Source organism: Girardinichthys multiradiatus, chromosome 12 (assembly GCF_021462225.1).
Source record: "Girardinichthys multiradiatus isolate DD_20200921_A chromosome 12, DD_fGirMul_XY1, whole genome shotgun sequence".
NCBI lineage: Eukaryota > Metazoa > Chordata > Actinopteri > Cyprinodontiformes > Goodeidae > Girardinichthys > Girardinichthys multiradiatus.
Genome location: NC_061805.1, coordinates 44,351,273 through 44,374,536, shown reverse-complemented (window position 1 = coordinate 44,374,536; position 23,264 = coordinate 44,351,273). Strand labels below are relative to the sequence as shown.

Here is a 23,264-nt window from a genome sequence, read left to right as displayed (position 1 = left end):
TGAATCTTTTGATGATATTATAGAATGTGGATGATAAAATCCCTAAATTCCTTGCAATTGTACGGTGAGAAATTATCGTAAACTGTTGGACTATTTGCTCATGCATTTGTTCACAAAGTAGTGAACCTCGCCCCATCCTTGCTTGTCAACAGCTGAGCTTTTCATGGATGCTCCTTTTATACTTAGTCATGACACTCAACTGTTTCCAATTAACCTGTTCACCTGTGAAATGTTCCAAACAAGTGTTTTTGAGCATTCCTCAACTTTTCCAGTCTTATGTTGCCCCTGTCCCAGCTTTTTTGGAACATGTTGCAAGCATCAAATTCAAATTGAGTGAATATTTGCACAAAAAAAAAAAAAAAAGCAAAAAGTTTATTAGTTTTGACATTAAATATCTTGTCTTTTCCGGGGTGCGGTGGTGGTGCAGGGGTAAAGCGCAACCTATGTATATAGGCTACAGTCCTTGACACAGCCGTCACAGGTTTGAGTCCCGGCCCATTGACCATTGCTGCATGTCTTCTACTCTCTCTCCACCCCATTTCCTGTGAGTCAACCTACAAAATAAAGGCCACTAGAGCCAAATATATATATATATATCTTTGTATTGTATTCAATTGCATATAAGTTGAAAAGGATTTTGAAAATCACTGTATTCTGTTTTTATTTGTCTTACACGATGCCCCAACTTCATTGGAATTGGGGTTGTATACCCTCCTAGAGTAATTGCCTGTATCCTGAAATCTCCTCCATGCTCTAGAGACTCTGCTGGGAGACACAGTAAACCTTCAGGCAATGACATGTATTGATGTGCCATCCTAGTGGAGTTGGACTGCCTGATCAACCTCTGGAGGGTCCAGGTATTGCCTTATGCTACCAGAAGTGACACTGACCCTGATTAAATGCAAAACTACTGAAAAGCGGTCAAATGTGGAAGGAAAAATGACTGTGGCCTCCACCTGTAAAATCCTTCCTGTTTTTGGGATTTTGACATTGTTTTTCGGATTGTTGCCCCCTCAGCGCTCATGTTAATTTCATTAACACCAAAACAGCTGACACCGTTTAATAACCTCCTCTACCATTTAACAAACCAGATCAGTATTCCACAAGTTTAACTAACTTAATATTATACAATGATTAAAAAGCGTTCCTTTAATTTTTTTGAGTAATGAATTATAATTAAGAAAGTAGAACTTGAGAAGCAGATTGAACATATTTTGGAAAGTAGGCAACTAGCTCTAGATTTGAGGACATTCCAATAAAAATGTTGCTGTCAGCTGCAGATGATTCTAATTTCCCCTCGGGGATCAATAAAGTATCTTTGAATTGAATTGAATTGAATGACTATTAACATCTACATCAGTTAGGACATTGGACAACATATGTAATTTACAGTGATAACTTGACATTGGGTGGTCTGAACTGCTGATTAAGTCTGAGACCTAAAGGTTGCCACAAAAGCCTGTCCATACTGGGAAATGCCATTTACAAAAAATGAACTCTGAAATCAAGACATTTAGTCAATTCAGAAAAGATATTCTGTCAAAACTACGATTTAGAGTGAAAAAAACACAAAGACCTTTCTCTTTCTCTATTCTTTTTCTCTGTAGACACTCTTTCAGTGCCTCGCTGGTCCCCGCAGATTCCCCGAAGAGATTTGGGAAACTCTATAAAACACCGGTAGGTCTTAATGAAATTGTGTGGGTTGGTGTGTGAAGTGGTTGATGGAAATGTTTTTTTTTGGTCATATTTAAATGTTTCAGATTATGAAACCAATTTTAATATCAGACAACGATAACCAGTGTAAGTAAAAAATAAAGTTTCATTTATTAAGGGAAAAAGCTATTCAAACCAACCTTGCCCTGTGTGAACAAGTATTCGCGCCATAAATCTAATAACTGGTTAAGCCATCAAAACTTTGCAATGACTGACAATTAGTCTTATGACAGTGTGGAGGAATTTTGGCCCCGTTTCTTGCAGAGTTGTATTAATACTGTCAAATTGTGAGTTTTTGCGTAAGAACTGTTTAAGGTCACACCAGAGCATCTCAATTAGATTCAAGTCCAGACTTTGACTAAGCCACTTTCATTTTTCTATGTTCTCTTCTTTTGTTTTGTTTTTGTTCGCTAATCAGAGGTGGCCTTGCTGGTGTTCTTTGGCTGGCTTTGGATTGGGTGTTCTACTGCCTAACCCAAATGCACTTAAGCTAAAGGTTGCAAACTGATAGAGGTTCAGATTCAGAATGTTTTGGTTGAGAGCAGAATTTATGGTTCTATCAATTACAACAAAGTAGCCCTAGACTATCAAACTACCAGCAACATATTGGACTCTAGTCATGATATTCTTACTCTAAAAATGCTTTGTTAGTTTAACACCAGATGGAACAGGACATACACTTTCTGCCAAGTTTAACTTTTGTCTTGCCAGACCACAGAACAATTTGGGGATCAAGATTTTTTTGACGAAAGTGAGATGGGTCTTTTTGTTGTTGTTTTGGTCAGTAATTGTTTTTATGTTGATATTCTCCCATGAATGCAATTTTTTCAGTCTCTCTTTCCTATTGCTGAATGGTGAGCACTCCCCTAACTGAGGCGAGGGAAGCTTGTGGTGCTTTAGATATTCTGGGTTCTTTTTAATACCTCTTGGATGAGTCATTGATGCACTCTTGAAGCAATTTTAGTGGACTGACCATTACTTGGAATTTCAATGTTTTCTCCATTTGTGGATTATGACTCTCACTGTATTTCACAGGAGTCCCAAAGCTTTAGAAATAGCTTTGTAACCCTTTGCAGTGTAATAGATGTCAATCACTTTGTTTGTCATCTGTTCATTAATTTCTTTAAATTCAACAATGCGTTTCTTTTCAACATCTTTTAGCTTAGTCATGATGTCCGACAGGTACTATGTAAGGGCTGTTTATGATTCTACAGGTCTGGCAGTAATCAGACCTGAGTCTGGCTAGTAAAATTGAACCAGAAATGTACGATTAATCAAACTTATGCATGATTTAACAAAGGGAGCAATTTTATTTTTTACATAGAACCATGTTGGTTTGGACAGATGTTTATCCTAAATAAATAAAATAATCATTTGAAAACTTAATTTTATGTTTTATCTAGTTATCTTTATCTGACATAATTTTTAATTATATGAAACATTTAAGTATGACAAAAAAGGGAAAACTGAAAAATATTAATGTTTTTTAAATTATTTTACAAAATCCAATGCAATTTTCCCACATTTAATGCAACAAGCTCCTTCAATTCAATTTGCTAATTTTAAAATTTTCCATTTTTCCTGTTTTGTAGACAAATGTACTTGTTTACACCCCCCTCTGTACTGAAAGATAATTTCCTCATGCAGAATCTGACCTCACTGCTCTACATAATTGACAGTCCGCTAAAACATTCTGTCAAATGGAATTGGTTGGAGTGAGGTGTGACTCATTTGAGGCAAAGGAGGGGTCTAATAAAGAGATTTTGATTCTGTCAAACTACATTAGTCACCTGCCATTAGCCACCCAGCGACACCGCTGGCATCCAGGCTTTGCATCAGTTAATATAGCCAATTGTCACAAACGTGTTTGGAACGGTCAGTCAATCTGTGCAGGGAATTGGTTTGAGCTGCGCAACACAGTGTGGATTTGCTTGAGAAGTGGCTGCGTTGGACTGTGTAACCACAGACACAAGCTTAAGAACTCCCAATCACTCAGACTAATCGTTGCATTGATATTAACCCCATGGCCTCACTTCTGTGCTTCAAATTGACTGTTCATTTAGAAAGATTGAAAATGAAATGGGCTCAAATAAAATCAGCAGGTGTGGAAAATTACAATGGTAAACACTGTTATACAAGAAGCTCCATTGGTTTTGTATTATCCTTGCAGATGGGTTACATATAGAAAGCCATGCAGCTTGTAAAACGTATTCATGGAACAGCAAGTTTTTCAAGGAAGGCAAACTGCTCATCAATATTTTTCCATAGCTCCAAAGGTGTTCATCATGAAGATATAAACTTCATTCTGTCATTTCTTACTTGCAGGTTTTCCACCAAGTACTGGATGTCCCAGACATGCATAGTATGTGGAAAGGGAATGTTGTTTGGACTAAAATGTAAAAATTGCAAGTAGGTATCATGACTATTTGACACCTCTCATTTATATTCCTAGTAGTAAATTAGATTTGTCTCCACATATTGAATTTGTGGGCCATCTTTATCTCTTTTTATTTATTTTAATTGTGCTAATTAACATTTGTTTAACCTCTTTGTTTTTATCTTTATCTTTGCATAAATTAGCAGTTTTTATGTTGATGTTTCTTGTCTGCATAGATTTGAGCAAAATGCAACAGACAGGAGCTAATTTAATTTCTGTATTCTGTATTCTGTATGCACATAGGCTTAAGTGCCACAACAAATGCACCAAAGAAGCCCCACCTTGCCATTTATTGATTATACAGCGAGGTGGACGAGAATCCCTCAAAGGTAATGTGTAACGCTTCCCATAAAGCAACATCCACAGTCTTGTTAAAGATTGCTATAGATAATTTTACATTCACATTGCAAAATAAGTAATTATAAGAGATTAAAGAGTTCAAGGAAAATGCTAGTCTTTGTCAAGTTCCTGATATTCCTCATCTCATTAACTTTACAAAGAAGAGTCATACTGTAAAGCCTTAGGGTAAATGCAAATTGTTTACACAAGATGGAACATTTTTGTCCTGCATGAATGCATCTTTACCTTAACTTGTGCCACCCTGGGCACATTTTATTTTGCTCATATGATGTCTTTACTTGCTCCTGGTATTCTGGAACAGGCCCTCTTTTTAGCAATTCCCAAACCTGACTTTGTTACCAATAACATATTCAGGGGGACAAATGGAACATTGAGTGTCAGGAAAGGTAGTTGACACTGTCCAAAATGTTGACTGTTAAACATGTGATATGTAGTTGCTCACAAAACTGGCATGAGGAGGAAAATGTTGTTAACCACTTGAGAAAGCCTTGCACTGTATGACCTAACATAATATTAAAAATGGTTTAGCGCGCGCCCCGTGGCTCAGTGGTAGAGCAGAGGCTACAGTCATCAAAGCAATTGTCCCCGGTTAAATTCACAGCCCTCTGCCATTTGCTGCATGTCTTCTCATTCTGTCTACCCTTCTTCCTGTCCGGCTATTGATGAACAAAGGCTGCTACTGCCACAACAACCTTTAAAAGTAATACAAAAAGAGTTTAGCCACCAAGAACTCAGCAAGAACTGTATAACAAAGCTTTCTTTAGTGGGAGTGTCACATTGAACACAGTGGTAAACATGTTTTGAAGTAACATCTGCTGCCATCCACATGATTTATTTCAGAATGGAGATTTATGCCAGCATGACTTTCTGCATTTATTATACCAAGATGTCTCTGTAGCAATGGGATGCAGGTGCTCGCAGTCCAGAGCCATCTCCACTCTGTCTTCATAATTATTCATTTGTTTTTAAATGTCTCAGCTATAGAAAATGTGTTTTGTTCTCCATTTTAAAAGAAACCTGCTAAGAATAGCAGACAGAATGTTCTACAATGATTAATGAATCAAGTTAGTCTTGAGCAATGATTGGATGATGCACTGTTTATCCTGACACTGACAGCACTGAAAACTCATACTATTTGCTTTAAATCTAAAGACCAATTTGTCTTTTCTACGCTTTTCTTTTCTTTTTTCCAAATAAGATCAACAAGGAACAATTCAAGGTAGGAAGTTCTAATTAGACCACTTCAACACTGCTTTCATAAGAAATGTGACACTTTCATAATAGCATAGTCTCCTTAAGGAGTCTTTTTCCCCTTGATGTCAGTATTTTATAGCAAGTGGTAAAAAAATTGTTTGTTTTTTTTAAATAAGAAGCAGTGCTTGAGTGATTTTATTGTAGTTATTAAGCAAGTGTTTTAGTTTCTTAGTGCTTAATTGTTTCTCTGTTCTATTTTTTTTCTGTAGTTGCTCGTCTGGTACGGACTGAATCAGTGCCATGTGACATCAACAACCCGCTCAGGTACACAGACCTGCATATCAGTCAGACGCTCCCCAAAACCAACAAAATCAACAAGGTGGGCATGACAAATAAACTCCAAATTACCCCATGTTTGTAACTTGTCCTACATATCACTTTCTATCATTTTTGGGAGCGGGTTATGAGTCATTGTTATTTCTCTGGGGATGAGGAAATGGTACAAAAATATCTTTCAGCAACGTTGATGTTTACACAGATGCATTTGTTTTCACACACTGAATGTTTTGCAGCCAGCATTGCTCACAGTTTATGCTGAGTTCCTCTGGAATGAAGTTTATCATATGATTTCCACTGTAGCTAAAAGTGAAGGTTTAGAACGAATCTGTGGATAAGAATGTGAAAGCAAGAGCTTCTGTAATACTAAGCTTCGTGTACTATTTTACCGGTTAAAAGTCCATAAATCCATTTTAATTATATTTATGGGCAAATATTTCTATATAGGTTAAGCTTTCTTCATTTCTGCATATTGATGTGGCTTGATTAAGGTATAAATAATGGAAGATTATACAGTGGCTCTCAAAGGTCTACACACCCTTAACCAGAGATAAAGTTCACTGTCCTAGCAGAATCTTCCTGTCAGTTATTTACATCATTGTATAAAGGCATCAGTCAGCAGAAGGGTACAACAAATCCACACCATTATATGGCATAGGAAGACAAATCAATAATATGATCAAATGTGGGACAACAGTGACATTATTAAACTGCAGGTTTCTCTAAAATGAATGAAAAAGACAATACTGAAACTGGTCAGGTAGACTTGCAGCAACCCTAAAGGAGCAACAGGAATTTCCATCCAGGACTGGTTGTGTCTATATATGACAAAAATCTCTTTTCTCTTTATCTAATACTGGAGGCTATCTTTCAAACAAAACATTCAGCCCTAGTTAAAATCTACTAAAACCTTGTGAAACAGTGTGTTGTGGTTCGTTGAATTCCTAAAGTTAATTCCTAAAGCTAAGATTGACAAAAAACAACACTGAATGTTATCAAAAAACACCATGAAATATGGTTTTGGCAGCACCATGATCTGGAGTTACTTCAGATGGAACTGTCAAGGTGGATGAATAAATGAACAGTATCAAATGCAGGTCAGTTTTGACCAGCATTTTGATGAAGAGAAACCTTTCAGCATCACAGAGATCCCAGGCTCAAATCAATATCAATAAAATACTAAGTTCATGAGGTACTTTTATAGGTACCGACCAAATTCTGTCTGTTTTAGTACCTAAACGCATCATATGACACTAAGTGGAATAGTGGGCGATTTTCCATATTGATTTCGTTATGAAGCTGTTATTGTTCTTGTTTTACCATGCAAACTTATTTTGTTGTAGCCCACAGTTCTTGCCTTTGAACCGGTTTTTACGATATTTATTTCAGGGGTTTGTCTGATAACAATATGAATTCAGCCTTTTTTTCTGTCTTTCTTCAGGATCACATCCCAGTCCCTTACCAACCAGACTCCAGCAGTAACCCATCTTCCACCACTTCCTCCACTCCATCATCCCCAGCTCCTCCTTTGCCAAGCAGTGCAACTCCCCCGTCACCACTGCATCCTTCCCCACAGTCAGCACGGCAACAAAAACAGTTCAACTTGACAGGTGAAAAAAAAAAAAAAAAACAAGGTTAACAAGAAATGGTTCAATTCATCTAATGTCTAAAATTATACTGGTCATAAAATGGATATCAGCCTTTTTTTTATGTTTATCCAAGCCAAATCTTTGTGCAGAGCTGCGATGCCTATGTTAATACTGTTTAACTGTTTTGATATGACTGATTATTATTTTTATTATTATTATTATTCGGCCTGAAACACATTTTATTGTGATGCCATTAGATTGTGTGCAGACAAAAGTAAGATTTAATGCAGTTTCCCACACCACAGCTTTCTGGCAATATTTTGACACAGAGGGCAGAGCAGGTCATGTGTATAAGAATTATGATTATTGATTAATTAATATTTATCAAGAATTATAATTTAAAATCATAATTTGAATTTTTTTTTATTTCTTAACCAAAAATCATTACTTACAAATAGAAATCAGAGATGTCCTCTGGTGTTGTGATTATGGGCTCAAAGCTCTTTAATAATTACAGTTAGCTATTTATCATTAACAATTGATAAATTATTAAACAAAACCACCAACTGTCACTGTTTATTCAACCACATCACCGAAGGGCGAGGAACTGCGACCTTGTTGTGACAAATAAATCACTCTTGCACGGAATAAACACAAACGCTTCTCTTAATTATATATATAAAGATTTATTGAAGCCAAATAATTCTGATATACCATTATTCTGGTCCAAAAACCTTCACCTAACTAACAAGCACTATTCTACACAAAGGGGATACAAATGACTACCTAACAATTATAATAAAATAGAAATATACACGCATTTAGTGTCTATGAAGATCAAACCAGCAGTTTTATGGACAAAATGTGTAATTTGGGTTGAATGGAAAGAGATCCTCCTGGTGCTGATGTCTCGATTGCAGCGATCAGCTCCTAAAACGGTGGAGCCACGCCCCTTTAGCCATACAGCTGATTGCCCCAAATCTCGAGCAAAGAGTCATAAAACTCTAAGGCGGGAACTCAGTGGAAAAACTCCAGTAATACAACTGGAACAAAGGAATGGTCAGGCAAGGCCCAGACAGCAGTTGCTTTGAATGAAAAACTTTTAAAAGTCCAACTTCTAACTCCTGGCTGATTTGGAATCAGCCGGAAAATAATGAACACGCACGATTCAGGAGCGCTTGCACAGCAAATCAAAACACAGCTCAGCATAAAACACTTCAATCAGTATTGCATGCAACAAGTTGATACCTTGGATTAACTACTGGTGATTCTAAATCACCTTAACTATTCCTCATCCTGCCCAGACCTCTAAATGCACATATCCGGTTTAATATAAAAAGAACAAAATTACTTTGACGTTGATTTCTTCTCTCCACCGGTTGAGGATGGGTCAGGTCTGAAGAAAAACGAGGGGGTGGGGGATCACGTGTCCGTGATCACCACAAAGAAATAAAACGGTAAACTTCCCATCCGTCCAAGAGGGGAAAATATGAAGAACTGTTAGTCGACTGAATCAACAAGGAGGAAACTCATCTCCTTGGAAATAAAACCTCTGTGCGTTTTTCACTTGTGTGTCAGCGTGGTCTTTGATCAGCATATGAATCTTCTGACCTTCTTGTATCAGACAGATTTCCAGCTTTCAAGCTCTTCCGGGAATGGCCTTGTGGAGCAAAAGTTCACCTGCGAGCTTTTGTCTCTCCAGAAATGCGCCTTCGTTGTGTCGTCCCATGAGACACGCTGGAAATGGCAACAAAAGTTTGTTTTCCGCGGGTTTTATAATCCCGGGTGACGTCAGAGCTGCGATATCTGTTGAGCTGTGCATGTTCAACTGTGCGACCAAAATGGATGACTCCAACATGTGACACACATCGACAGGAAACTGGAGGAGTCTCTTTTACATGATCAGTCACTTAAAGGTTGAGCAACACTTTGGGAAAATCTAGATTCAGTCTATTATACAATTTTTCAAGATGAGCACATGAAAATATAATGTCATTTCTAAAGACTATTCTTGCAAAACACTGCCACATGGCTGACAAAATCTCAGAAAGCAGAACAACAATGGGTATTGGTAGAAGAGCAATACCAATCATTCAAAAATGACTATGTGACTTTGAACCAATACCTGGTTTCTATTTGGAACTAGAAGTAAGAGGTGTTTAGTTGGATTAGTGTAGGAGCTTTATAGTATAGTATTATCTATAGAAAAATTCAAAAGATGTATTAGCCAATATAAATAATGCAACAACGTTTTTAAAGAGAAGCCCCCTTTAATAGGAATGTTTGCATTATTTTCTATTTGCTTAATTTCTCACAGATTTTAGGTTCACTGCATTAAATTTGTTTGATAGTTATAGAAGCAACAATCAGGTGATTACTAGGTTAAGACTGAAAAAGGGTGGGATGAATTGCATTGTTGTTTAAGTGGCTGCAATATGAAGAAAAATGTATTGTAATTAAGAAGCTTGAAAAAGTATGTATCAATGCATGTAGTTCTTAATCTTATCGAATTTATTTTCCCTAAAAGCTGCTTAAAGGCCACTCAAGCTAACCTGAAAAAAATTTCAAAACACACATTACTTTTCTGTGTTTGTACCTGGTGTTCACACACAAAGTGAGCTTTTGTTGATAAAAATTAAGATTTTTTAAAAATGTTTTTAAACTGGGAATTTTTAAAAACTTTGTATGCGATGTATGCGTGTGGATGTTTTAAAAACGTTGTAGAATCCCACTTGACCCATGTCCATTTTAGGGTTCTGTGCAGAAACCACAACATCAGTGGAACGTCTTATGGGTTATTACACCTGTAGCTCACTTTGTTCTGACTCTATTTCTAGTAAATTTTAAATGCCTTGCACATCTTTAGCCATGCTTGGGGTCTTCTTTTTTTGATGTCGTGGATGTTGTCATTATAGATGGTGATAATGGTAGCACAGCTTTTTATCTCTGGAATTCCAGAGTGTAGATGCAGATTCTTTTGAAAAACAAAATATCTGGCTCAGTGTAATTCAAGCCTTTACTGATCATCTTGGGAATCAAAAAATTTGCTAATTTGCACAACAGAAGCCAAATCGCATGCAGTACTAACTGATTAGATTTTTGAGAAGCTTGTTTATCTGAATAATATTCAGAATGTAATTGTGTAAACTTTAATCATTTCATTTAAAATTTAAAAACATTTTGTAATCCCCCTTTTAACAACCACATTCAATTCATATTCATAGTTCAAATGACTTGATTTAACTCCAGCTCATTGGTTTTTTTCTCCCCTCACAGCCTCCAGCTATTTCAAATACAAGCAGCAATTCATCTTCCCTGGTAAGCCCATCATAATTGATCATTTTTAATCTTTCAGTGCTCTGAAATCAACCAAGGATGAGTTAGGAATAATGTTTTGTCGTCAGTAGTCATTTCTTTCTTTTCTCACCTTGGCTTATTGAAGACTCTTGGCTCATACACCCCTTCATACTTGTCTCATTTGGGGTTCCTAATGATTTGTCAGAGCCCAGACTCTCGCTTTTGTCAACAGTAGTACCATTCACTAGTAGCTCATTTGGCAGCCTATTGCAGCTGGGAGAACCTAGAGAGGTTTGGGGGAAAAGCAGAAGGTGTAGCTAGCAGGGATGTATCGAGGCAGCTGTTCAGAAATCCATGTATTTATGCTCCACAGCATTACCTTAACTGCCTTAATTATTTACATAACAGAACTAAAGTTTATCACCTTCTGTGAGAATATATGGTGGAAGTTAATCTAATATAGCAATAATGTCATGATAAATTTAATGCTTGTTCTTGTTTGCAAAAATAAAAAATGCAAAACACATTTACATAAGGTGCCTAGTGGCAGTGACAGTATTGTGTTGAATGTTTTCATATGTGAACTTAATAGCTCTGATAGATCTGTGTGGAGTCACTCATGTCACAGCATGCATCCGGTTGAAATATAGAGATATACTGCAAAATTTGCAGGTTTATCACATAAATTACATACATGTATGCATATGAATGTTTTAGATTGGACATTGAGAGCTTGCACTCCTTCTGTTTTGCCTGTGTTTGGAGCCAGTCCATGAAAGCAATCATGAAGGCTCTACATAGAAAAGGAAAAACAGGTCTTGCTGTGAGGTGACAGTGCCAGGTTCTAATGTGCCATGCAACTGAGTGACTTTCTGTAGCTTGCACTTTGTGTCACAAATTGTCACAGAGTGTTAACACAGGCAAGAGTCAGAGGTAGTTTCAACACAAAAACTGTCTTATTTTATATTCCCTGTGAAAATTTGTGCCATTTAGGATGGCCTTGCAAATGTACACAAACAAGCTGTTTTTCTACACATTTACAGATACATTTCTCATAACACAGAGTGCCTTGCTAAACAACACACGAATACATGAAGAAATTTTACAGCAGACATTTTTCTATGCAAATCTTTTTGTGCTGCATTCTCATCAAAGAAAACAGCTCACCCGATAAATTAAAAACCAAATGCTTTTTTTTTTTTTGCAATCTCTGTCAATATTCCTCTTCAGACATTTTTCCAACTATTTCACTACATGCATGATAAAAAGGCTTTAGATTTTTTTGGAAATCAGGCTTTTAGAAATCTAGCATAAAGCACTGGTTCCAAGCAATATCCCTATTAACTTCCTGGTACATGCATGATCCCTGCTTTAATTAAGGTACTGAAACAATGCGAACTAGTTGTGAACAAATACTGAGGGAGTAATTTCTTTTTAAAGAAGTCTTATGATGCTTCTAGATTTTACAGATCCTAAATCAGGCTGGATTTGTTTAAAAATAATTGCAGACTGAGATCAAATCATAATTCTAACACCATGTACAGTACCGGTCCTAGAAAACACTTTTCCACATACCAGTTTCTTGCATTATTGTTTTAGAGAGCATGGAATGATTGTTTCAGCAGCTTGGTGAGATCCTTTTCGTTGTAGCCACAGTAGTGACAAGGCTTCATGTGGATAGCATCTGCTGGGCCAGAAAGTCAAATAAATTAGACTACTTGGGGTGCTTCCACCCAGACGTGGGTATTTGATTAGTTTATAGCCTTGGCATGACAACAATGTGGGCACTCCTCCTTTAAATACTCCCTCCCTTGATCAAAACACACAATTGCATACTCGCCCCTCCACATGGATAAGCCTCCACTGCTGACACTAGACTACTATATACAGCAAACAGCCATCATGATTATGAACCACTACAATCTCACAGAGGTTTTATTCATGCTCAAAACAGTTAGAACTCTTACACTACATGGGCAGTGCAGTGTTCTTAGAAGACAACTACAGAGGAAGACACTCCTGAAAAATAACTGTAGATTTTCTATAAAAGAAATCTTTATGAGTAAAAGTATGCGGATATGGCTAAAATAATTTATATTGCCAATAGTATGTCAACTTTTACATGTACTTGAGCTTTTATGACATCCTATTCTTATTGTTTGAGGTCCAATTTGTGGATAAACCCACTGTTGCCAGCAATAGCAACTATTCTGTAAACATCTTCCACAAGGTTGAGGAGTGTTTTCAGTCAGATGAGAAAGCCAGAATTGCAGCCTCTGCTTAAATTCATCCTAAAGGTTTTCAAGAAGGTTGAGGTCAGGACTCTTCAGGCCAGTCAAGTTTCTCCACACCAAACTTTATACATCTGCAGCCCTGGAAGTGATCGTAACACCAGAATTCAATACGGCAATATAGTGTATACACATAAAATTTTGATAACTTGGATACGTTCTAAAATGCACTAACTTTATTGTCTGCAGATGTCACTCCAGAGGCACCTCCCAGTAGAGCACCGCAAGTTATTTTGCACCCAGTCCTCTCTGAACAAGGGTGAGTAGAATACATATTGTTATTCATCCATCTCTTTCCCTCTTTCTGTCCTTGTCTGACAGAATACCGCGTCCCCTCCTAGCTCTTCTTTCTTTCTATCCCCAACCGCCGGTCAGAGGCCAAGTCAGACTTACTGTAGCACAGATATTTGGGTGACAATTTCAATATGAGGGACGACATGACGATTACTCAGAGACCAATGTTAGCATGGCCTTTAGTTCACGCTACACTTGGGATGCCAAGTGGATTTTCCTTGACTCTTTGAGGAAGCCAGTGGTCATGGGAAAACATCCGGAAGAGGAGGATAGGTGATGAGATGCCTTTCGACCCTGATGTTAATTGGATTAGCATCTCAATCTTACACAGGAAACAAGAGAAACTTATTATACAGGCAGATGGTCATTTATAATGATATTGTGGCTTGTTACACATCAGCAGAAAATAATACTAAAGTTAATTTTATTTCTTATTTATATGCACTATGATTAAACCTGACCTATGGATTTACAGTAAACGGCATGTTAACTGTACATCCATTTGTGTGTTAAGGTTTAAAAATAAGATGTGTTTTGACATATCCATGCCAAAGTACTGAAAAAGCTGCCCACTGCCCACAGAATCTCAAAATAAAAAGGGAATTAATGCAAAATATAAAAGTGTGCATACATTAAAAGAGCCTTGTCATTTGATAAACGTACCAGGATTGTTTGAAGTGGAGTGCCACAATTATAACCATATTTGTCTCAATGTGGCACAAACGATGATTTCCTTCATTTAGCCATGTTGGTTTTTTTTTACTTACTGTTATGCTCCACTGCAGCTCTTCTGCAATGTGACAAAAGAGATGCATGTTTTTATTATTATTATTGCCTCTATAGGTCTGCCTCTTTGCCAAATCAGATGTTTTTAAACAGAAGTAATCTCATAGAAGTATATAGTGACCAGCTTTGCACACAGCTTAAGGCAAGTCAGATTGGATTTAGAACTGTTAGAATCAGTTTTAAAAGTCTAGCTACTAGTTCTCAATTGGATTAACGTCTGGACTTGACTGGGCCTTATATACAAGAATATACTTTGGTCTAAACTAGTAGTTCTTAGTTCTTATCACAGGGCCCACAGTTCATGATTGAGACGTACCTCTGCTTCAGCACACCTGGTTCAGATGACTGCATTACCTCCTGAGCATGCAATCAAGGGCGACACAGGCCTTGTAATCACCTACTGACTTAAGTCAGGTTTGTGGCAGCAGGGAAACACCCAAACATGCAGGAAAATGTGTCTTGATAACAGGATCCTGAAAAACCACTGATCTAAACTACTGTAGCTCTGCTGTATTTTAGAGATTTTGGTGTGCTGGAAGGTGAACTTCCTCCCTATTCTCAAGCCCTTTGCAGCTTCTAAAAGTTTTTTTTACAGGATTGAACTGTAAAAAAAAACATGTTTGTTTTGGTCTGTCACATAAAATACCCGTAAAATCACTGACGTCTATGGCTGACAAAGTGTGACAAAAGGTTCACTGGGTGTGAATACAAGGCACTGTACACTCACCGGCCACTTTATTAGGTACACCTATCCAACTGCTCCTTAACGCAAATTTCTTATTAGCCAATCACATGGCAGCAACTCAATCATTTAGGCATGTAGACATGGTCAAGACAATCTGCTGCTGTTCAAATCGATCATCAGAATGGGGAATAAAGGTGATTTAAGTGAACGTGGCATGGTTGTTGGTGCCAGACGAGCTGGTATGAGTTCAGAAACTGCAGATCTACTGGGATTTTCACACACTACCATCTCTAGGGTTTACAGAGAATGGTCTGAAAAAAAGAAAATATCCAGTGAGCAACAGTTCTGTGGGCGCAAATGCCTTGTTGATGCCAGAGGTCAGAGGAGAATGGCCAGACTGGTTCGAGCTGATAGAAAGGCAACAGTAACTCAAATAACCACTCGTTACAACCAAGGCATGCAGAAGAGCATCTCTGAATGCACAACACATTGAACCTTGAGGAGGATGGGCTACAGCAGCAGAAGATCACACCAGGTGCCACTCCTGTCAGCTAAGAACAGGAAACTTAGGCTACAATTCGCACAGGCTTACCAAATTTGGACAATAGAAGATTGGAAAAACGTTGCTGATGAGTCTTGATTTCTGCTGCGACATTCGGATGGTTGGGTCAGAATTTGGCGTCAACAACATGAAAGCATGGATCCATCCTGCCTTGTATCAATGGTTCAGGCTGGTGGTGGTGGTGTAAAGCTTTGGGGGATATTTTCTGGCACACTTTGGGCCCCTTAGTACCAATTGAGCATCGTGTCAACGCCACAGCCTACCTGAGTATTGTTGCTGACCATGTCCATCCCTTTATGACCACAGTGTACCCATCTTCTGATGGTTACTTCCAGCAGGATAACGCACCATGTCATAAAGCACGAATCATCTCAGACCGGTTTCTTGAACATGACAATGAGTTCACTGGACTCAATTGGCCTCCACAGTCACCAGATCTCAATCCAATAGAGCACCTTTGGGATGTGATGGAACGGGAGATTCGCATCATGGATGTGCAGCCGACAAATCTGCAGCATCTGTGTGATGCTATCATGTCAATATGGACCAAACTCTCTGAGAAATGTTTCCAGTACCTTGTTGAATCTATGCCACAAAGGACTAAGGCAGTTCTGAAGGCAAAAAGGGGTTCAACCCTGTACTACATGGTGTACCTAATAAAGTGGCCAGTGAGTGTATGTTCACATACAATTCTTGTTTTATAGTCAGTATAGCCGTCGTTTTGCGTCCCATTTTGCCTCTTCTGACAAACAACAAAGTTACAGTTTACTGATGCAAGTTGTGTAAAATATGTAATATACAGATAGTCATATTCAATAAATTAGAATACTGTTGAAAGTTCATTTATTTCTGTAACTCAATTCACTAAGTGAAACACATTATATAGATTAATTACACACAGACTGATGTTTTCAAGCCTTTATTTCTGTTATGATTATTTTCAGCTGTTATTATATTACAGCTAATGAATACGACATTTAATTTCATATTGGTTTGGAATATTACATCAGAGCAATAAAAAATGTTTTATTACAGAAATATGGGCTAAATGCAAGGTATGTTTAAAGGTTGTACCTTTAATCTGACAAATGAGCCTCATCGGAACAAATATTCTAAATTATTGAATATGAGTTTAGGTATGATATGAGCTCTTGAATTAAACATGCAAAAAATGATTTGAGAAGTATCAACATTTCCTGCAGCTCACTTAGGAGTCTCATCTGTAAAATATACATCCCCACTGTGATTAGTCAATCAGTGCATCACATTGTTTATCGTGGCTTCTGTGGAGCCAAAAATAATACTTTACTTCTATTTTTATGATTTAGGCAGTGGTGTGAGTGAAAAATCGAATTCAGCAATCCAAACTAATATCCTAAACCCTCCTGTCTCTGAATTCTGTGACTTTAGTGAAGTACTTTCTAATTCTACTGGTTTCCTTTCCTCACTTTGTCTGTTTTTGACAAATATAAATACATTAGCAAAGTTATAAAACCTATATTCCTCCTTCATTAATGTTATTGTCCCTCCCAAGCCACATCTTGTTATGCTCTTTCAGTAGCAGGTGGCAGATTTCTTTGGCCTTAATGGCCTCATCCCAGGGTTAATGAGGGCCTGTTTCAGACCTCAATGCCCTGCAGGATTCCCTCATTAGAACAGAAATCGAACCGGTGCTAGGAACCTCTGGCGCCACAGGAATCACATTATTTTATAAGTTGCCTCACCTGTGGTCTATGCTCAGAGTCCAGGAATGCTTTGTTAACAATTGCTAATGTACCACTGGAGAGGTTGTTAGAGGTTACATGCTAATGTGAAATATGTGGAATTTGAGGGTTTGAGTTAGTCATGTTATTGCCACCCACTGTGCATGAAGGTGAAGACATACATCCTGGGGTCAGAAATTAATAGGGCCTCAGGGTGAAAATGCACTTTCAAGTTAATAAAAAGATTGAGATAAAAAATGGAGGTCATGAAAAAGGGGTTTCTTACATGTCACCCTGCTCAAAATTTAATCATGAGTCTGTCATTGTCCTTATACCACTTTGCGTACTGGAGCTGATGATTTATTGAATAATGGTGTGTCCCAGTGATTCTTTCCTCTATAATGTGATCGGGGAAACCATGTTTGAAAGATGATTTTGCAGGCTTATGTCATAAAATGCAGGAGAAAATGAAAATAAAACAAATCCCCACCCAACAGAAAAAGCAGTGTAAAAAATGTTAAGTCAAAGAAACTTCTGAAACAATTTAATGAAGAAAACATGTTGGACTCCAATATTCTGTGATATTGGTTCTTAGGGCCCTGTGACAGAGAAGACACATTCTATGAAACGACTAAAATAAAGCAGATGTAATTTCAGAAATAGCTCGAAGCTGTGAAAATGGCTCATTTCATAGTCATTGAAGTGGCCTCAATAACAGACCTTGCGTTTAACAAAAGGATTCTACATCGGCGAGATGGCTGCTCTTTTGGTGTCTTGTTGAAAGCGGACCTGCGCACAGAGAAAGGTGGCAGGTAGCTTCAATATCCAGCCACGCAAGGCTTAGATCAAAATTTTTCTTAGCAGCATATTTATTGCATCGCGCTCCAGTGCACAAAAAGTGTCTGTAGGTATAATGGCAAATATATCAGCTTCTCCAAGATTGTTCCACACCCACTGACAACCACAGTTTATCAGGTGCAGGTGCAATCAATCAGCAATCAGTGCAGTGAAGCAGCAGCACAGAATACATTTCCATACAATAAACAACCCAATGACTCTTTTTTATAACATCTTGATGTGAATAATTGTTGTTTAATTAGGCAGAAAAAACACTTAATTTTTCAGTCTTTTTATACACACAAATCAGATCCAAATGTACAGTGGATTTTCCTGCCTAAACATCCCCAATCAGAGAAGTCTCCATATTAATTTGGGGTTCTGGTAAAGATATATAAAAACCTTTTTCTCACACTGAAAAATGCAGACAAATATAGGCTTTAATTTTGGTAAATTCCTTCAGTGAGATTAAAAAAAATTTATACTTTTTTTATGAAATCATCAGTGCCACTCTTTTAAAAAAATCTATTAAAATACACATAACCGTAGCATTTCCTCATTTAATTTATACTTAACTTTATGAAGTCGATCAGAATGTTGGGGAACTTTTGATGACTTTCTGTTTCTCTGAGGTATAAATATGATGTCAAATAGAGAAAGACAAGAAAACATAGCATTCAGGTACGGTAGAGGTGTTGATCTTGATAAGTCAAAGAAGGCTATTAGAAAATAGCTACTTGCCTAAACATAAATGTTTTTTTTTACTGTCACAGCACTGTACCTGTTAAATGGCACTACTGGTAAAGATGTGTAAAAAACTTTAAAATATTTTAATCTTTTGTTACATTTATATAATTTAACACAGAGACTGTCTGCCTTTTAAGTTGACTGTAAGTATTCAGTGGGGGAAAAAAATTAAGATATAATGTTTTTTTTCTGGTTGTTTTACAAACTCACAGAGCCACAAGTATTTGCACCAACAGGATTACCATTAAGGTGAATGGGACTGAAACAATGTTTAATTTATACTTGTGTGTAGGAGCATTTAACTAGTAAGCCATGATTTCTTGTACCACTGGGGAATAAATATGATTTTTTCAATTTCTCTTAGCCTCTTTTCATAATAAGAAAGACAAAAAATCATGCTATTCCAGTAGAGCAGATATGTTGATCTGTTAAAAGCTACAAGAGAAGATCTAATCCTCCTAGACTTAACCATATCTACAATCAGAGCAATAAAAAAAAGTTTAAAAAACTTCAAGGACCCAGTTGTATTTTGCCACTATGCACATAGAAGAAAAAAAAAGGTAAAACATTATACATCTGAAAAAGAAAATTAAATCTGAGGATATGTGAGTGCCAGAACTGTTTAAAGTTTTCAGCTACACATTATGTTAACTAATACCAACACATCACACCTTCCTTTCACAGCCTCTATTCCCAAAGGGGGTTGCAAACGTCACAGTCTCTAGAATCATCTATCCATAGCAGGCCGATTTCCGGTTAGGACCACAGCAATGTCAGATATGACTTGACTTCAGAGATCACTTCTTCAAAATTGCTTAAAATTATACTTAGATGGTCACTGAACTTTTTTTTCTTTCAGGAATGAGGGCAACCCCTTGCTTCAAATCGAAGTCGAACCTACATCAGATGTGAGTCCCTCTATGATCGATTTCATTTTAAGTGACTCAAACTTTTTCTGCTTATCGTGTTGCTTTGCATCTTCTCATTGTTGTGTGAACTTGTGGGTGAAAGTGAATGGAATGCAAACAAAGCTCCCACCATCGCTCGTCACACTCATTTGCGTGGTTTTCCCATTTAGCATAATTTGCCTCGGCTCTCTGAGGTGCCTCCAGGTAAGTTATGCGTCAAAAGCAGTGAGACTGCTGCTCGTCACTTCTGTTTCTGTAACCATGATAGATCCTGAGAAAATGTAATGCAGATTGCTTTGAATGATATTCCAGCTGGCATCTTTGAATAGCCTATTTTCACTCTTTCAGTTCATTATATTTAAAATCAAATCAGAGTAAATCAGCCACCTTTTTTCCCTCTGGTTATTTTCCCTATTCATAACTCCATATCATTTGGTAGCAGACTGAACAGCAGTCTGCATTTCAAATACACACAGCAAACAATGCAGCATGCACCACAATGCACCACAATTAAAAATACATCTTACGAATTAGAAAAATAATTATTCACAGTTATTGATAATCTAAATATTTATGTCCCAGTTGAATGGAATGGAAATTTGGATGCTCAAAAATAAATACAAAATGTGCACAAGAACAGCTGGATAGAAGTGTTGCTAAAAAACATTACCTTTTTTGTTCCATATGACAAATCTACAAACCTGTGAAACAAATATTTTAGTATTGAAGCACTGAATTTGCATAGAAAAGGTTCTGCCTGATGTTTGAGCTCTCACCTGCTAATTTTAGCCAATTGTGTTTTCTCTTTTAAAACTGTAGTAGAAGAAGATACTTGTTGCCATCTGGCATAAGGCTAAGTACAACTAGCACAGAAAAACTGCTTAAAGAAATCCTTTATTCCTTCAGCTGTAACTTTTTTAAACAAGTAAATAGTAAAACAAATACAAAATTATGTTTTACCTTTATATAAATTACTGCAAATGTAAGAGCAGAGATTATCCCATGCTTTTGTGTGGGGAGCAGTCACTTCCATTTCCATTATAAGGCTAAATGATTACAGAGTTGATGTTTTAAATTATTTTAAATATCTTTTATTAGCAATCGGTGTGGTTAGCAGGGCTAACATTACAAAAACAGCTGTCTCCGGGTGTATATCCTAGACAATATAAATGCTTACCTTATCTATAACATTGACTGCCAACATTTTCAAATACACATTTTCCATGACAGAGTCTGTAAGGTATACCAGGATCATTCGAGCACTCAAACTCCTCCGCCACGTTAAGGTGGCGGTTCAAGGAGGGGAATCTGTAAGGTCATAAGGACAAAATAGAGCATCTTCGTTGTAATTTGTTCAGCTTTCCAATTATCTGCTGAATGTCTTGCTGTGTTCCACAGCCTACATGAACCACAGGCATGTAACAACATGACATAGAAACTTTTTAAACATCTTCTTGATACTTAAACTGGCTAATTTTGAGTCATCTTCACTAACATAGTCCACACTGGACAGTATTGCTGTTAGAGCAACGTGGTGGAACTTAGTGTATTCACTGATCTGAAACCGGTGTATATACTGATATACTGACCAGGCAGTCACCGATCAAGGCCATTCAAATCATCCAGTTCCAGTGATATATTGGTGCGTGTCTAGTGGAGCTGTACAATATATTGAATTGCATTATTCATCATAATATGTATTTGCACAATATTGCAAACACAACTGCTTGAATGCAATATATGGTTGGATATTAGATTAAAATATCCAAACATTAAATTTGGCCAACTTTCACTGCCCTCTATGGATGGATATTTTTCATGGACAAGATACTAAAGCCCATAAGTAATGATGACATTGTGATGAAAATCTTCATCGCAATATTCAACAATAGTATCGCAATTGCACGTTTTTCTGATATCCTGCAGTGCTAATCCCTAGTTTGGGATCTTTGCTTTACTATAGAATGAAGATGGCCACAATGAGGACTCCGGCGATGAGTTTGAGGAGATGAATTTTTCCCTTTTGTCTGCTCGCAACTTCCCACGCAAAGCCAGCCAGACAAGCATCTTCCTACAGGAGTGGGACATCCCCTTTGAGCAGCTGGAGATTGGAGAGATGATTGGCAAAGGACGGTTTGGTAAGGTGTTCCATGGGCGGTGGCACGGAGAGGTCGCCATCCGATTGATCGACATTGAGCGGGACAACGAAGACCAGTTAAAGGCATTTAAACGTGAAGTGATGGCGTACCGCAACACTCGTCATGAGAATGTGGTGCTGTTTATGGGGGTGTGCATGAGCCCGCCGCACCTGGCCATCATCACCAGGTAGGAAAGAAGATTTTACACATTATGTTGGACAGAAAATTTGGCAAGACAATTCTGTTTTAGACTGAACATGCTGTGTTATTGCATCTTTCTTCTGTGTCAAGGAATAGGCTCACATTGCTTTAGCAAAATGTAGCAAACTAAAACTCACATTAGTACAAGAAGTCAAGTGAAAAAATATAATAATAAAATAATATATATAATGTTTCCCCCAGTGGGCCCACCACCTGCAGGGGGAACCGTGAGGGACCGGTGTAAAGAGGATTGGGCGGCAGACAAAGGTGGAGACCTCGGCGGCGCGATCCCCGGATGCTTAGGCTAGCTCTAGGGACGTGGAATGTCACCTCGCTGGGGGGGAAGGAGCCTGAGCTTGTGCGGGAGGTCGAGAGATATTGACTAGAAATAGTCGGGCTCGCCTCCACGCACAGCTTGGGCTCTGGAACCCATCTCCTCGAGAGGGGCTGGACTCTCTTCTACTCTGGAGTGGCCCGCGGGGAGAGGCGGTGGGCTGGTGTGGGTTTGCTTGTTGCCCCCCAGCTCAGCCGTCTTGTGTTAGGGTTTACCCCAGTGGATGAGAGGGTCGCATCCCTGCGCCTTCGGGTTGGGGAGAGGTCTCTGACTATCATTTTGGCCTACGGGCCGAGTGGTAGTGCGGAGTACCTGGCCTTCTTGGCGTCCCTGTTGGGGGTGCTGGATAGTGCCCCTCCTGGGGACTCCATTATTCTGCTGGAGGACTTCAACGCCCACGTGGGAAACGACAGTGACACCTGGAGAGGCGTGATTGGGAGGAATGGCCTCCCAATCACCAATCTGAATCCAAGCGGTGTTTTGTTATTGGACTTCTGTGCTAGTCACGGATTGTCCATAATGAACACCATGTTCAAACATAAGGGTGTCCATCAGTGCACTTGGCACCAGGATACCCTAGGCAGGAGGTCAATGATCGACTTTGTTGTCGTATCATCAGACCTTCGGCCGCATGTTTTGGACACTCGGGTGAAGAGAGGGGCTGAGCTGTCCACTGATCACCACCTGGTGGTGAGTTGGATCCGCTGGAGGAGGAGAAAGCCAGACAGACTTGGCAGGCCCAAGCGCATAGTGAGGGTCTGCTTGGAGCGTCTGGCGGACCCCGTGGCCAGGGATGTTTTCAACTCTCACCTCCGGGAGAGCTTTGACCAGATTCCGAGGGATGTTGGAGAC

At 38.3% G+C, this 23,264-nt stretch overlaps 1 protein-coding gene across 3 annotated transcripts in view; it reads left to right on the top strand.

The window, feature by feature from the left end:
* Positions 1-23,264, top strand: part of ksr2 (kinase suppressor of ras 2) — a 212,795-nt gene that overhangs the window by 120,695 nt on the left and 68,836 nt on the right. For all 3 annotated transcript variants that reach the window (XM_047382133.1, XM_047382134.1, XM_047382132.1), the window contains 10 exons: positions 1,608-1,677; positions 4,039-4,122; positions 4,394-4,479; positions 5,709-5,729; positions 5,974-6,083; positions 7,482-7,650; positions 10,906-10,947; positions 13,407-13,476; positions 19,691-19,739; positions 21,703-22,064. In XM_047382133.1, the coding sequence (XP_047238089.1) occupies positions 1,608-1,677; positions 4,039-4,122; positions 4,394-4,479; positions 5,709-5,729; positions 5,974-6,083; positions 7,482-7,650; positions 10,906-10,947; positions 13,407-13,476; positions 19,691-19,739; positions 21,703-22,064 (1,063 nt within the window). The remainder of the gene's footprint in view (positions 1-1,607; positions 1,678-4,038; positions 4,123-4,393; positions 4,480-5,708; positions 5,730-5,973; positions 6,084-7,481; positions 7,651-10,905; positions 10,948-13,406; positions 13,477-19,690; positions 19,740-21,702; positions 22,065-23,264) is intronic.